The following is a 16,235-nucleotide window of genomic DNA, read 5'->3' as shown; positions in this document are numbered from 1 at the left end:
GTGGAGGAAGATTTATGTCCCCAGGGGAAGTCTTTGGTGAAAGGGGGGTTTAGAGTGGGGGAAGGAGACAGGGCTCTGTCCACCCACCCTCCATCCCCCAAGCGCATAGTCTTGAGTGGGGGTTCTGTACTGAGGTCCCAGCCCAACCCACTCCCTGCTGCCTACAGTGATGCCTCTATAACATGCACTTAGACTGGCTCTTCCTTCTTCCCTGTTTCTACTCTACCCACTCACTGCCCCCTCACCTTCTCCTTCATGCATTACCTCCCACCTCAGCTCTCTGCACCCAAATCCTTGCCTCAGGCTCTGCTTTCAGGGGAACCCAAACTAAGAGCCCCAGGAAAGTTTTGCTTACCAGAGTGGTATGCTCCAGCTTACATTTATAAAAGCTCACTCCAGCTGTCATGTAGAGGAGACTACAGGGCAAGAGGAGTGAAGAGCTGCTGAGGGGCCCTTTCAGTGGTGCAGCAAGAGGGGCTGGTGGCCAGCACTCAGCTGGTGGCCGTGGAGACAGAGGGAAGGGGCCGGTGACACTTGCACCTCCTCAGGACCAGAGGCTCGGTGGCAAGGTGGGTGATGTGGAGGCTTGGCCTGCACCTGCCTGGCTGTGAGAACCAGCCCCGCCAAGTTCCATCCCTCAAGTCCAGCCTGGCTCTGGGGCCCAGTTGCAAAGGCGCTATTTTTAGAGAGCTGGGTATTTACTTGAAGGATTGGAAAACTGGGCTTTATTTTTATCTCCTCTCCCAATGGCAGGACTCACTGGTGTGGACTTAGGAAGTCAACTGGAAGTTGGATTGGGCTTTGGAAACCCAGGGGAGCAAAGTGGCTTGGGGAAAGAGGAGCTTGGAGGAAGAGCCCGATGACCTCTCCATGTTCCACTCGCCTGAGTTTCTGATGATAGAACAGGCCATGGCCTCTACGCACCAAGCACCTGCTGAGCGCCAAGACCACGCAAGCCCTCTGTGCACATCACCTCATGGAATCCTCACCATAACCGGCGACGCAAGGCTGACACTGTCCCCATTCTACAGATGAGGAATGTGAGGCTCAGAGGACCAAGGACACGCAGTCAAGTAACAATGTGGGATTTGAGCCTCAATTTCTCCATCTCCCCAGCCTATGGTCTCAACTGCTCTGCCGTGCAAAAGGAATGGCCAAGCACCAAGGTCCTGGCCCAGAATATCAGACTGGCAGGATAATGACTTGAAATGTTCAAGGACTTCCTCTTCCAACTGTGGTTAAGGGGGCCCAGTCTGGATCTGAGAATTCAAAGCCTGGTGTTGGGCCTTTGGGCTCGTTAGTTTCCTCGCCTATGAAATGGGTTATTTATTACATATAAACAGTCCCTCCCTCAAGAGGACTAAATGAGATCATGCACATAAAGGATATCAGCACAGAGCCTGGCATGCGGTGGTGAGAACAGGCACTGTCCTAAGCACCATTCTCTCGTATGCCCCATGACGCAGGTGTTCCCATGATCCCATCTTAGAGACACAGAAAGGGAGGTGCAGAAAGCTTCAGGGGAAGTCACTTGCCTTCGAGGCCAGCCAGTGTCTGGGACTAGAACGCAGGCGGCCCACCCCGGAGCTGAGCCCTTGACCACTCACCCTATGGCAGCCCCTGTCATTCTCATTCTGTCACTGTTATTCCAACACCCCGTGTCCTGGCCCTTCCGGCACAGACCTCTGACTCCCTTGTGCTTCTGGAGCTCAGCTCAAGTGCCAGGGTCAGGGGCCAAGTCGGCCTTTCCACTGGGATGCGGGGAAACACTTGCATTGATAGAAAGCGCCATTTTTCTCCCAAATGTGCAGGCTATTGGTCTATCTATTCTGAGTCTGCTATTGGGGCTAAAAAAGGATCAAACTGGAAAGGTTCTGGAGAGGGACTGTAAGCCCAGTTCATAGGGCTAAGGGTTGGGGAGAGAAAAACATTCCTTTCCATCTTCTAGAGCCCTATGCTCTTCCTAGCTGATTTACTAAATGTGACCCAGCAGTCAACTGAGTTTTCACCAGAGCCCTCCAGCCATGCCTCTCTCTCTCTCTCTCTCTCTCTCTGCTCGGCCCCTCTCTCTGCAAGACCCTGGCGGGTGGCCATCCCTTTCTAGGCCTCAGTTTCCCCGTCTGTGAAATGAGCACATTGGGCTGTGTCCTCCCTGAGGTGCCTTCCAGCTCCGACCAGCTTCTTCTGAGGAATGACAGGAGCTCACTGGGTCTTTTCTCAGGCTTCCCACTCTCCAAGCTCGGAAGGCCTGGCTCCCGCCAGTACACCGCCCCATAGTTCGAACATCTTGCGGCCAGGGGTCCAGGCAAGGTCTTCTCTCTCCCCAGACCACTCAGCTCAGAGGCCAGCCTTGGAGTCGCAGCTGCCTCGTGTATGTCACAGGAGTCCCGCTCTGACAACTCAGGACATTCCATTTACCCCGGTCTTCAGTCTCTGGGAGCAAAGAGATTTTGTCCACTGGCCATTCTCCAAGGAGGGAAGTGATGGAGGGCAGAAGTCGAGTGTCAGGGGCCTCTCCAACATTTCAAGGCCATCTCCGGGGAGTTGAATCCCCCTCAATGGAACCCCACATCCGGGAGGAACCAGGAGGCAAGCCAAGGACAAGCTTTTCCCTCTATGAGCATGGGTAGTTCATGGTGGTCACTGGGTTTATGGAACACCTGATTGTCTTCAAATAATTTGGCAAAGATGCAAAAAACTGATAATACAGGGTGTTGGTGAGGGTGTGAGGAAAGCTGTCCTCCTGAGCAGTAGTGGTGGTGAGGGGAGGGTATAAATTCGGTGCAACCCTTTAGGAGGTTAGCTGGGTTCTGGTAATCATGAAAACACACATTCTTTATGACTTGGCAATTCTACTTCCAGGAATTTAACCCATAGATGTGGATCTGTACGAGCAAGGACAGGCAGCAGGCTAGGAATCTGGCGCCCCTTACAACAATTATTCTTAAATATCTATTGAACATATATGATGGGGGGACATTAGACAGGGGTGGTTTGGATTTCTACTTGTTTGCGTTAATCCATTCAAATCCAGGACTAGAATACAGGTAGCCCACCCCTTGAGCACTTGAGTACTGGGGGAGAGAGACCACCAAGTTACCTCTTGACAGCGAATGCCAAGAGTCAGTCCCTTGCAAAGACCCAGATGGACTGGCATCATATTTCCAATGCATTCCAAGGCTGGTCGGATGTCAGTGATGGAGTAAGACGGCTGGCTGAGCCATTCCTTTCACCAGCATACTCCTCTGGGAGCAAGAGTATGTGTCCAAGGATGTTTACTGCAGCCTCTTTGTAATCATGAAGGCAAGAGATGGTTTTCATCTCCATCAAGATAGATCTGGTTAAATAAATCATGATACTTCCAAACTGTGGAATAGTATGCAGCTATTAAGAAGAACAGGGCAGATACATGGGCATAAGATAAAAAAAAAATCTCAAAACATATGAAGTCGAAAGAATAAGCTAAAGAACATTATGTACGTAATCCTAGCTGCAAAAGAAAAGAAAACAACACCGCAGAATGGATAAGCAGAAGAGGGCTGTGAGTGAGCTCTTAATGGTGGTTACACCAGAGCGGTGGCTGAGAATGGAGTAGGAGAGGGGTTTGATTACTTATCTCTTATTATTCTGAATGTCACTGAATTTAACAAGTATGTTGCCCTGAACAAAGGAAAAAGAGAAAAGGAAGAAAAAAGAAAAGAAATGAGAGAGAGAGGGAGGGACAGAAGCTCAGTGTATGTGAAGCAGCAGATGTAATGGCTAAGAACACGGACCCTGGGGCCGGACTCTCAGCCCAGCACGGGCCAGCTGTGTGACGTGGAGCATGTTAAAGCAGTCTCTGTGCCACCAGGACAATGAGCTGAGTGAACGCAGCCAGGCACTTAGAACAGTGTCCGCACACAGTACGGCTGATGCTCAAGCTGGCATTCATAGCCCACCCTACTCTGGCTCTCGGCGGCCTTCGCAGCCTTATCTCTAGTCTCCTCGACGCCCGCTCCAGCTCCCCATGACTCACTACTCCCAAAATACACCACACACGTTCCTACCGCCATGCCTCTACCTGGGATGACCTTTCTCTCCCTCTTGCCCATCTGGCAAACCCTCAACCAGTGTCACCCACCACTGCAGGGAGCTCTCCCAGACCACCCAGGGGCGGTTTCTTGTTCTTTCCTGGGGCCTCCCTCCAACCCACCGTGGGCTGTGATGAAGCCCTGTCCCTCTTGCCGCTAAGCTGTAAGTCCCCTGAGGCTGCTGACCCCACACTGACCGATGCACTGGTGCCCCGTGCCCCAGGCCGAACCTGGCACAGAGCACGTGCTGATCAGTTTGTGACAGAAAACTTGCCAAAGGTCAGATAATGGTTAAGAGCATTTGAGAACTAGGTCTCCCAACTGCGCCGTTACTCAGCTGAATTATTTGAGATACTTAACCTTGGTTTCCTCATCTGTCAAGAGGTAATAATTGTACCTTCTTCATAGGGTCATTTTGAGGATGAACTAAGTTACTACATGTAAGGAACTTGGAATCCTGCCTGGTTCCCAGAAATAGGGACGATTATGGATATCTGTCAAATGAAAATCAAATGAACAGGCTCAAACACAGGCAACTGCCAAGACCCCCACTGACACCTAGTCCAAGGCCAGGCCCTCCCCGCCGGGAGGGTCTGGATATGCTGGTGGTGCTGGAAATGAGTGTTGGCAGTGCAAACCCCAGCCTCAAACAGCGCCAGACCCATCTTTGTTGTTGGCTGAGGACAGACCTCGGCCAGGTGGACACGGGTCTTCCAAACCTGGCAATCTCTTGCCAATGTGTTTTTAACAAAAAGAGAGCAGACTCTGGGTTTAGCACCTTTGGTATTAACAGTGTGACTTCTGTTTCAGAACCTGATACTGGTTTCCCACTTTCAACAGTGATTAGAAAGTCTCCCTTTTCGATAAATGTACATAAGTACTTTTAAGTAAGTTGATTTAAAGATAGAGATAAAGAAAGTCAGTAGAGGGAGTACGGGATGCAGCAGGAACTGGGAGGTGGCACACAGAAGAGGCGAGTTTGGGAAACACAGTTGGAAGGACTGTAGAGAAGACAGGTCTTCCCTCGGGGCAATTTCATTCTCAGGGCGGACTCTTAGATCTGTACAGATAAAGGATTCATAGTAACACAGAGGCCCTTTATGCGAGCTAGTTGTGTGTTTTTTTTTTTTTTTTACTCTCTTCAACACCATTTTGAAGAAGGAATTAATTTAATCCTCATTTGACTAAAGAGGAATGTGAGGCTCAGAGAGGTAAAGTAAGTTGCCTAGGGTCACACAGCTTACAGGAAGCTGAACCCAGATTCAAACCTGGGTCGACCCAACACCACAGCCCACGCTCTTAGCTAATGTACCACACGTTCCTGCCCACCTGAGAAATCACCTCCCAGTGGTAACCTGCTTCCGGTTCAACCCTTGTCATATCATTATTTTCCTTTCAGAGATGAGAGAACTGAAGTCTGGAGATAAGGTAAGTACCGCAAGCAGAGGGCAAGGCCAAAGCACTGCTCTTAACCACTCCCTGTGCTCCTTGGGGAAGGGAGCCATTTATCATCACAGAGCCGGCATGACAGCCAGAAACATTCAGGCACTCCCCGAACACCCAGCTTTCCCTCCACCAGGATCCATGACCTTAAAAGGCATCACAAAAAGAGTTTTCAGCCACAAAATCATAAGACCCGAGGCCAGCTCCCCCTTGACCACGTAAGTGGCTATGGGTGTGTCTTTGACCCTTTCTGTACTTTCATCTTCCCATTTCCTTGGGGAAGGAGTCAGACCATGTCCTAGAGCCCTGGGTGGGTCCAGAGCGACACAATGTGAGCCGCATGTGTTATTTTTAAATTCTCTAATGGCCACATTCAGAAAAATAAAAAGGCACAGATGAATTTAATAATTATGTTATTGATATTATTAATTTAGCAATTATGTAATGATACATTTTATCCAGCTCAATACACCTGAAACACAGTCATTTCAACTTGTAATCAATATAAAAAAAAAATCATTGTAAAATTCGCAGGATCCTTTACACTTTTTTCTTGCTAAGTCTCCAAAATCCTATGTGTGTGTTTCACACTTAACAGCACATCTCAGTTCAGATCAGCCCCATTTCCAGAGTTCGGCAGCCACTGAATGGCTACCATATTGGACACTGCAGGTCTAGAAACTTTTCCAGTCCACAGTCCATTTTAGAGGGACATGATGCCTCAGTTTTCTCTCTTATCCCTGGGAAAGCTCTCCTGATCCTAGACTCTGAGCCGACAAGTTCCATGGAAGCCCAGGACCAAGAGCTTGAGGCCACACCAAGAGGAACCCCAGGTCTGCCTAAGCCAGGGAGGCTGGTGGCTGCTAGGAAGGCTCCCTGTTCCTCTGCAGCTCAATTACTCACCAAAACTTCTGCAGGAGAGACAATCCTGCTTTTCCTCCTAACCCAAAGATTCCCTTAATTGGAAATTCAGTCTGAGCGTAAAACCAAGCCAGGGAGCTGCCCCCCACATGGTAAGGGCCCTGTAGGCATACAGGACGTGTTCCCTAGACACACAAGGAATCCAAATCCCCCCTGTGCCCCCCTCCTGACAGAGCTTGTGGGGGAAGCCGGACAACACCTTCTCACTCCAGAGATGCAGTTCCCAGCTATGGGCCTGGCAGCCTTCTCCAACTGAGCTTAACATCGTCATGCTCAAAGGCACAGGCCTTGGTGGCAAGGACACGGAGGTCAGGGAAAGAAAGGGGGTGGAGGGGGGCAAATTTTGCCTCCAGCAGGTGAGAATTTGGGGAAATCCCTCCTTCTTTCCAAGCCTCTATGTCCTCACCTTTGAAATCGAACAGGTTAGATGATGACAATGACTGCTTTTGCTGCTGGCTGCTCTGTGCCAGGCATTTTACAGGCATTAGCTCACCTACACCTCAAAACAACCCTAGGAGGAAAGAAGATCCAGGGCTCAGAGTGGTAAAGCCCCTAGGTCACACAACTTTTCAGGAGAGGAGAAAGAACTCGAACTCCCCATCTTCTGAATCAAGAGCCTAAGCTTTTACCTCTTGTAAGCTCTGCCCTGTCCCAGGGTGGCCCAGGACAGTCCAGGCTTACGCCTGTCACAATGATAGGCACTTGGCCTAATAATGAAAAATGTTCCCTTTGGAAAAAGGGACAAATCTTCCTTCCAGAAGAATTCCAGCTAATGCATGTTGATACTCGCCCCTCTGGAGCTTAATTCCAGACCTTTCTCCCTCTCAAGTGTGGACTGAACTTTAGTGTCTGGATTCCAAAAAACAGAGTATGGGAAGGAGGAAATGGTAACTTTACAGCATAGAAACATGGCAGACACCAGGTGTTTAAGGTTAACGTCATCTGTGACGAGTCATGTTGAGACCATGTGTCCCTGATACGATGTGTTAAGGGCATCTTGCCTCCTGTGGTCTTCTTCCCCCAAGCCTATAACCTCAGTGTAACGATGAGACAAACATCAGACAAACCGAGGGACATTCTACAAAAATGCCCAGCCAGTAATTCTCAAAACTCAAGGTCACAAAAAACAAGGGAAGGCTGAAAAACTGACCCAGACCAGAGACGACTAAGGAGACATGACCACTGCGTGCAATGTGGATACCAGAGGGAATCTGGAACAGGAAATGGGCAGTAGAGGGAAAACTAGTGCAACGCAGATGAAGTCTGGAGTTAAATTAACAGCAATGTACCAGTGTTGGCTGTGACCAATGTCTTATGGTAACGTAAGAACTTAACGCTAGGGGGAACTGGGCTGAGAGTAGGGGTAATTTTCTTAAAATTTTAAAGTACCTTCTTTCCATCTTAATGATACTATCTGCGTACACATTCACAGCAATTTAAAGTGTACCAAGTTCAGAGATAGCAAGATGTGCTGGTTCAAGCTTCAGAAGCAGAAATTTAGGACCTGGAGCCGTGGTTCTCCCGCTGGCTTGCCAGGTGGTCTCAGGGCATATTACATTCCTCTGTGGGCCACAGTTTCCACATCTGTATAATGAATTCATTGAACGACAACGATGACTAGGTGATGCTTACTGAGCCTTTGCTAGATGTCCAGCACTGTGATGGGTACCGTGATGTGCCCCCCAGGTTTCCTCTTCAGGACGGGAGGACTTATTTCTCCTCTCCTCCTCCCCTAGCCGCTCAGAGGGGCACCGGCTGTCAGCCCTGCCCAGGGGTAGGGCTTGGCTGAAGAGAACCCTCCAGCCCCAGGTCACGCCCCTTTCTGGAGGGTAGCTGCAGCCACCGCAGGGTGTAAAGACCCAGTGCCCTCTCCTCAAGTAGGGACAACTCTGAACGTCATTTCCACGGAGGCGCACCCCTTGTGGTTCACCGAGGCCTTTGTGGAGGACGCACTGTAGCCCAGCGTCTCCCTCTGTCCAGCCCAGCTTCCTTCCCTTCCCCACAAATGTTGCCCCATAAACTCACCCCACGACAGGACTGTAAACCACGGGACCTGTGCTGCTTTTCTTAACCCTCAGACTAACTCTATTTTTATAGATGACATAATTGAGGTTGAAGATGAAAACTGATTTGGCCAAGAACGTATAACTAAGAAACGGTGGCGCCACGGTTGAACAAACTGAAGCTCGGACAGGCAAACTCATGCACCCAGGTCTCCGAGCTAACAATGACAGAACCAAGACTTAGTCCTATGTCTGTTTTACTCGGAAGACCACAGTGCCACAGCCTCCAGCCCAGGCCACTTAGAGCCCCCAGCAGGATTGCTATGGGCACCAGGACATACGAGTGCTTTTCACCACTGTCCCACCACACCCGCCACCCTCCCTGCAGCTCACTCCACATCTGCAGGAGGGGAATAGTAACAGTACCTACCTTTTTTGAGATGTTGTAAAGATTAAGTGAGTTCATTTATGTAAAGGCCTCAGGACAGTGGCACATAGAGAGCCCTTTATAAATGGCAGGTTAAAAACAAATCACATAAGGAACATAAAGTTGCAAATGTGAGACATTGTAAGAAAACATCCATGCAGTAGGTGCGCCTGGGTAGCTCAGTGGGTTAAAGCCTCTGCCTTCAGCTCAGGTCATGATCCCAGGGTCCTGGGATCGAGGCCTGCATCGGGCTCTCTGCTCAGCAGGGAGCCTGCTCAGCTCTCTCTGCCTGCCTCTCTGCCTACTTGTGATCTCTCTCTCTGTGTCAAATAAATAAATAAAATATTAAAAAAGAAAGAAAGAAAAGAAAAGAAAACATCCATGCAGTCGAGTGAGGTCAGCCTCTAACAGGGGGCTGGGCTCCATCAGCTCCTTGAGGAAGTCAGGCTGGACCTGAGCTCTGAGGGAGGAGTAGGAATTAAATGGGCAAAAAGGAGGAGGAAGAGCCGTCCAGGCGGGGAACCAGCAGGAACAAAACTCTCTGGCAGAAGGAAGTAAAGATGATGCAAGGCTGGCATGACTAGCTCAGAGAATAAAATTCAGATCCAGGGCAAGAGTGTTAGAAAATGAGGCTGAATAGGAGTGTAGGAACCAGATTATGAAGGGCCATTCACTACCTGGGTGATTTGGGACAAGTCACTGTATCTCTCTAAGCCTCAGTTAACCCTTGAGTAAAATGGAAATAAAACCAGAACTTATAAGGTACCATAAGGAGATTAAATGACTCAATATTTGCCACATACACAGCAAGAACTATACATTTTGGAGACAACATTAAGACTTTTTCTTTCTTTTTTTTTTTTTTAAAGATTTCATTTATTTACTTGAGAAAGAGAGAGAGGGAGAGTATGAGAGGGGAGAGGGTCAGAGGGAGAAACAGACTCCCTGCTGATGACCAGGTGGATGGAAGAAGTAGAATGACTGTGGGTGGTCAGTGAACAAGGGGGTGGGTAGGTGGCTGAATGGTTGTCTGGACGGGTGTCCAGGTGGTTGGGTGGATAGGTGGGTAACTGGAAGGTTGGGTGGGGGGAAGGGGGGAAGTTGGATGGGTGGATGGGGGTGGATGAGGATGTGGCTGGATGCATGGGTGGTTGTTCAGGTGGATGTCAGAGAGGCTGAATGACGGGGTCGTTGTCCTTATGGAGGGGTTATTCGGGAGGTTCGTGGAGAAGTTAGGTGAACAAGGGGCTGGGTGAAGGAACAGACAACTGGGTGCCTGGATGGGTGTCTGGTGGCTGAATGGGTAAACAGAAAGTGGAGTGGGTAGGTGGGGTGAAGAGATGGTTGTTCAGGTGCCGGTTAGCCTGGATGAATGGAAGGGGTGAGTGAGTGGACGGTTGGGTGAATGTGTGCGAAGGAGTAGTTAAGTGGATGGATGGATGGACAGGTGGGTGAGTGAATGGATGGATGGATGGATCGACGGACGGACCGACAGACACGGGACCAGAAGCACCTCCAGTTGACTCTCTAAAAGTCACGGGGTACCCCTGATGGTGAAAGAAGCAGAACAGGCTTGGAGCCTGGGCCTCCCGGGTCGCCTGGCCAGGAACCCCTTCCCCAGCAAGGCCCACCCCGCCTGCGCCCAGCCCGGGGCCTACCTGGAGGCGGCGATCTCGGCCTTCTGGCGCGCGATGGCGGCGGCGCGCTGGGCGCCCTCCACGCTGTGCTCCACCTTCTGGCGGACCTTGTTGCTCTTGAGCGGCAGCACGCGGCGCTTGGTGCCCTTGACCAGCACGTTGTGGCGGTACTTGCCCTCCTCGCGGTGGCCGTCGGGCAGCGTGGTGCAGCCGTAGCCGTGGCGCAGGTTGTCCAGCCACTCGCCCTCGTAGCGGAGGCCGCTGGAGCGCTCGCTCACGCCGAAGCCGGAGCGCTTGTCGTTCTTCCACTCGCCCATGTAGGTCTCGGTGGTGGTGGCGTCGATGTCGGCCTCGAAGGGCGCGGCCTCGTCGGCGCCCTCCGCGCCCTCGGCGCCCTCGCCCAGGCTGGCGGTGGACGCGGCGTCGCTGGCGCCCGAGCTGAGGTCGCTCTTGAGGAAGCTGACGCGGCTGCGCTGGCTGCCCAACGACGTGCGCGACTCGGCGCGCCTCAGGCGGCCCAGCAGCGCGCCCCGCTGGAAGAGGCCGCCGCCCTTGGGCGCCCGAGCCGCCTCGGCGTTGGCCAGCAGGCTGAGCGCGAAGCCGCCGCGCGGGATGGCGGCCGGGGGCGGCGTGGGGCCGTCGGGGGCCGGCGAGGAGGGCGAGTCCGGGGCCACCGTGCCGTTGCTGTGCTCGCTGCGCAGGGACGAGAGCGACGTGCGCAGCGGCGAGCGCACCACCACGGCCATCCCGTAGGGCACGCTCTGGCGCACGCCGTAGCCGTGGCGCATGCCGTTGGTGAACTGGCCCTGGTAGGTCCCTGCGGGCGAGGAGAGGGCGCGTCAGTGGGCGGCTCGCGGGCCGGGTGGGCGCGGGGCGGCATCGGGGCTGAGGCGAGGAGCTCGCAGGGGGGAGGGCCGGCGAGGCGCGGGTGGGGACGGCGGGGGGCGTCGCGGAGCGTGCGAGGACTTAGGTGCGCAAGCCGGAAGGCGATCGCGCGGGGCTGTGGATGCTCCCGGTGGTGGCAACGCACAGGGGCAAAGTGGTCGAGGCCGAGTGAGGCTGTGTGAGTCACGTCGGTGTGTGAAGAGGTGTGAGCGGGCCAGACCCTGGCGTGCATGCGGTTAAACGAGTGTGTGAGGACACAAGTGGACAGCCAGGAGTTTGCGCGATGGTGTGACTGTTTCCCGCGGTGGCCCCACGACAGGGTCACGCTGGGTGGGACAGAGTGAGGTCACATCAGTGTGTAAAGCTGTGTGAGCAGGTGAGATCCCAGAGTGATTGCCGTTAAACAGGTGTTTGAGGACACGAGTGGGTGGCCAGAAGCAGTTTGCGCAATGGAGGGAATATTTCTGTTGGTAGAAACACAGCAAGGTCACAGGTGTGCAAAATAGGGTGAGTCAGTTTTATTATTTTTTTTATTAACACATAATGTATTATTTGCTTCAGGGGTACAGGTCTGTGAATCATCAGTCATACACAATTCACAGCACGGGTGAGTCAGTTTCAAAGTGTGAAGTTGTCCAAGCAGCCGAGGTTCAGCGAGTGTGAATTGGAATGAGCGCACAGATTTTGAAACACACAAGAGAGACTGAACATGCAAAAGAGTGAGTGGGCAAGGCAGTTTGTGGGGTAATGGCAATATGTGCCTGTGTGGGAGTATGCAAAGTAGTGGAACGTGCTGAATCATGAGTGTGCGAGGCAGTGTGTGCACAGAGGGTGACTGAGATCACGTGAGTGTGACATAATGGGATGTAACAAGGTCATGAGAGTATTTGAGGTCTTGAGTATATAAGGAGAGGGAAAGTTGAGTGAGGGTGCAAAACCATTAGAAATTCAAAGAGGATGGAGTTGTGTGAGCAGGCACATCTGTTGGTATATGAGGTTAAATGCACGTGCATAGTCATCCTATTGTGCAAGTTGACGTGCATGTTCAAGCTCATGAAAGGATAAGACAGTGAATTCGCAGAGTATGCTGGAGAGCATGGGACTCCGTTGGAAAGCACGAGAGAGTGTGTATCTGTGCAAGGCCATGTGTATAGAAGACTTTAAGGACATGCACGTCAGTATCTTTTGACTGTATGAGATCAGAGTGTGCAATGCAGTGTGTACACAGTGGGGTAAGTGCCCAGGTTCCTGGAGATGACATTATGGGTGTGTGGGAGGTTCTGGGTGTGCAAGGCTGTCTCAGTGTTAAAGCACAGAGTAATATGTAGCACTTGGAGCTGAGTGTATGAGGTTATGGGCATTAGGGAAGCTGAGGCTGTGTGAGACCATGGGTGTGTGTAGGATAGTGGTATGTACAAGGAGATATCCCCAATGGAGGCCCTGTGTGTCCATTAGCGTGAGCACATGAGCTCCTGGGAGGGAGTCTATGTAAGTAGTCCACTGAAAGCCAGGTCCCTGCCTTCGTCTTCATGCCTACGGAAGGTAGAACAGTGCCTGCCATAATGTTCACTGAATTAAGGGAGGAAATTCAGAGCCTCTGTTTTGAACACAATCTCCTACTTTACCTTGGTTAACAAAAAAACCCAGGTGGCCTTCTTCCCAGCAAATGCCCAGGGTGGGTAGGGAATTGAAACAGTGAGCCAGGAAAGAGATTCCTAAGCTCAGCCCAACAGGTGTGCTTTCTGGCCTTTGCACTGACTGTTCCCCCTGCTTGGAACTCTTTTCCTCCAGATCTGCTTGCACTTCCATAAGCACCCAGGTATCCCCAAACTACTTCTGTTTTCTATAGTATGTATCCTTTTCTAATATATCCTATGACATAATTATTATATTTATTGCTTTTCTCTACCCACTAGAATAGAAAAGCTCCATGAGGGCAGGGATCTTTCCTGTTTTGGTCTCTCATGCAGCCCCAGTAGTCTGAATAGGGCCTGGCGCATAAGGGTGCTCCATAAATATTTGCTGATTGATTGGCTGAACTTGTCTGGAAACTGCATCTCATTATGTGACCTTGGGCCACTCTCTTCCCTTCTTAAGGCCTTAATTGCCCTGTCTGTCAATGACTGTGTTGGATGTGAAGCTCTCTAAAGTTTGGCCTAACTTTGAGATGCTGGCCTTCTAGGAATCGGGCACCGTGACTTTGCAGGTGGAGGACAGTGTGTCCATGTGACTCAACACTGCCCGGTCCCTCCCAGCACAGGCTGTTCCAGCTCAGGCCTCCAGTCCTCTCCCTCCCCCAGACCCTTCTGCATGAAGAGACCCCATTAAGAGTCACATATAGTGCCCAGGGCTCATTGAAAGGTGGGTCCCGTGACGATGCTTATTTACAGAAGAGGAAGACGGTGATCTGAAAGGTTAAGTGACTTGACCAAGGAAGCAGAATCCAAATCCAAGTCTGTCTGATGCCCAAAGCTCATGCTCTGAGTCCACAGTTCTCTATCCTGGCTCTTCAGAAGCTCTTAAAAAAATCAATTTCCGGGGGCACCTGGGTGGCTCAGTGGGTTAAGCCTATGCCTTCGGCTCAGGTCATGATCTCAGGGTTCTGGGATCGAGCCCCACATCGGGCTCTCTGCTCAGCAGGGAGCCTACTTCCCCCCCCCCCGCCTGCCTCTTTGTCTACTGTGATCTCTCTCTCTCTCTCTCAAATAAATAAAATCTTTTTAAAAAATCAATTTCCAGGCCTCACCACAAGAAATTCTAGTTTAATTTGTTGGGGGAAGTTCCCCAGTTCTTGCAGCCTCTCTGTACAGCAGGCAGAAGCAGCCATCAGTGAGAGGGATGGCAGAATTCCCTTCAGCGACTGCCATGAGAAACCAAGACCATAGAATATGAACTGTGAAAGGGCCAAAGAGAAGTGGAGAGAGACAGAGAAAGGAGCTATCACTGGGCATGATCTCAGAGGTAGATATAAATATGATCTCCACTTCACAGGTGGAGTGGTTCAGAGAGGTTATGTGACTTGCCCAAAGTCACCCAGTAAGGAAGGAGCAGAACTGGGTTTGAAACCAATTCAAATGGGTGTGTGTGGCAGGTGCAGAGAATAGAGAAATGAGAGCATGGTGGTGCAGGGGATGATCAAACTGGGAGATGGATAGAGGGAAGACTAATGTGTTCCCATTTCCAAGCTCATTCCCGTGTGGTCACATTGTATGGGAGGCAGAAGGACAGATAGAGATGAGAAGCCTGGGATAAACTGATCTCACACATCATCTAATCTGGAGAATCTCGATCAAGTTACTTCTCCTGATTCTCAATTTGCTTATCAGGAAAATGGAAAAATAATACCCACTTGTTAGGGTTCAGGGAGACAACAACAACAACAACAAAGGAAAACAACCCAAATGTCCATCAGCTGGCAAATTGCTAAATGGATGGACAGGTTGTCAGGCTCACAGTAGAGTACCAGTCAGCAGTAAAAAGGAACAGACTACTGATTATAGGGCATGGTTCTCGAAAACACGCTACGTGAATAAACCAGAGATGAAAGAATACAGACTGTGTGATTCCGATTACTTCAAAGCCTGGAAAAAAGCTGATGATGCAGAATGACAGAAAGCAGATCTGTGGTTACTGGGGCTGCGGGCAGGAGGGATCCACTTGCAAGGGACATACGGGAACTTTCTGAATTGATAGAAATGTTCTCTACCTTGATGGTGCTGGTGGTTACACAGGTAAATACATTTGTCAAGACTGTACACTTGACATGCATTTTATTGCATGGAAACTATACCTTGATTTAATAATTCATTAATTAGTTAATTAACTTTTAAGGAGGAAAAAATATCACCAACACCCCAGCACAGTATTCTGCAAATACCCGTCAGAAAATCCTGTCAACTCTCCTCTCCCAGTGCGTCTGAAATCCAGTCAGTTCTCACCACCCCCCCTGCTACTAGATGGTAGCCCAAGTCACCCTTGTCTCTCACCGGGATTTTCATGATGGTGGCCACGCTGGTCTGTTTCTGCCCTGTGCTCCTCTATCCATTCCTAACACGCCGATCATGGGGATTCTGTTCAAATGTAATAAAGTCACCATCATGACACTGCTCTGCCTCTTCTCATTCAGAGGAAAAGCTGAAGTCCTTAGTGACCCACAGACCCTACTGATCTCATCCCCCATCACTCCTCTGTCCTCACTTCCCCTCACTTCCCTTTCCCTCACTCCACTGTAGCCACAAAGGCCTCCTTGTTGTTCCTCCCACACACTAGCCATGGCCTGTTTTCTGCATCCTCCGCCTGGAATGTTCTTCCTCCAGAAATCTGCATGGCTCGCTCCTAGAGAGGTATTTAGTGGTTCCTCTAAGACTCACCCCAAGGCAGCACAGCTAGTAAATATATACCAAAACTCACATCCGTGTTTAGCTGTGCTCCTTCCACTGTGCTCAGAAGAAAGAAGGAAAAAAAGATCTACGAAAGGGAAAAGTGAACTAGAGTAGAGCAGAGAAGATGGCAAAACATCTAATCTCTGGGTTGGACAAGTTTGTGAAATTAAATCAGCCAATCTACCTTTAGCTTAAAGTTGGCATGAGATGGGCTGACATGGTCCCTTTAAGCCCAAGAAAAATTGAGATTGCAACAGGAGAGTGGCTCTTGGCTACCAGTTGGGGAGGAAACAGCCAGGCTATATTAGGAAACTTACAAGCAAGTGGCAAGAGGCACAGACACCCAGGGGAGGCTGGGAGTGATGGGGCCCTGGGAAGGGGGAAAAGCCAAGTGCTGGGGCCATCCCCAGCCTGACTCTCTCTAAGACAGGGCAGCTCTCCCTGGGGACAGGAAGAATGCATCCGCA

The 16,235-nt window shown here is 50.8% G+C and overlaps 1 protein-coding gene across 1 annotated transcript in view; it reads right to left on the bottom strand.

Annotated features, from left to right (window-relative positions):
* The window catches only part of JPH2 (junctophilin 2), a gene marked incomplete at its 5' end in the record, with an annotated part of 63,517 nt that overhangs the window by 30,997 nt on the left and 16,285 nt on the right, over window positions 1-16,235 (bottom strand). The window contains one exon of the mRNA XM_080814369.1: window positions 10,523-11,318. Coding sequence (XP_080670495.1) covers window positions 10,523-11,318 — 796 coding nt within the window. The remainder of the gene's footprint in view (window positions 1-10,522; window positions 11,319-16,235) is intronic.

This window comes from Martes martes (genome assembly GCF_963455335.1).
Source record: "Martes martes genome assembly, chromosome: 9".
Classification (NCBI taxonomy): Eukaryota; Metazoa; Chordata; class Mammalia; order Carnivora; family Mustelidae; genus Martes; species Martes martes.
Note: the sequence above shows the minus strand (reverse complement) of the source record. Positions and strands in the feature narration are given on the sequence as shown.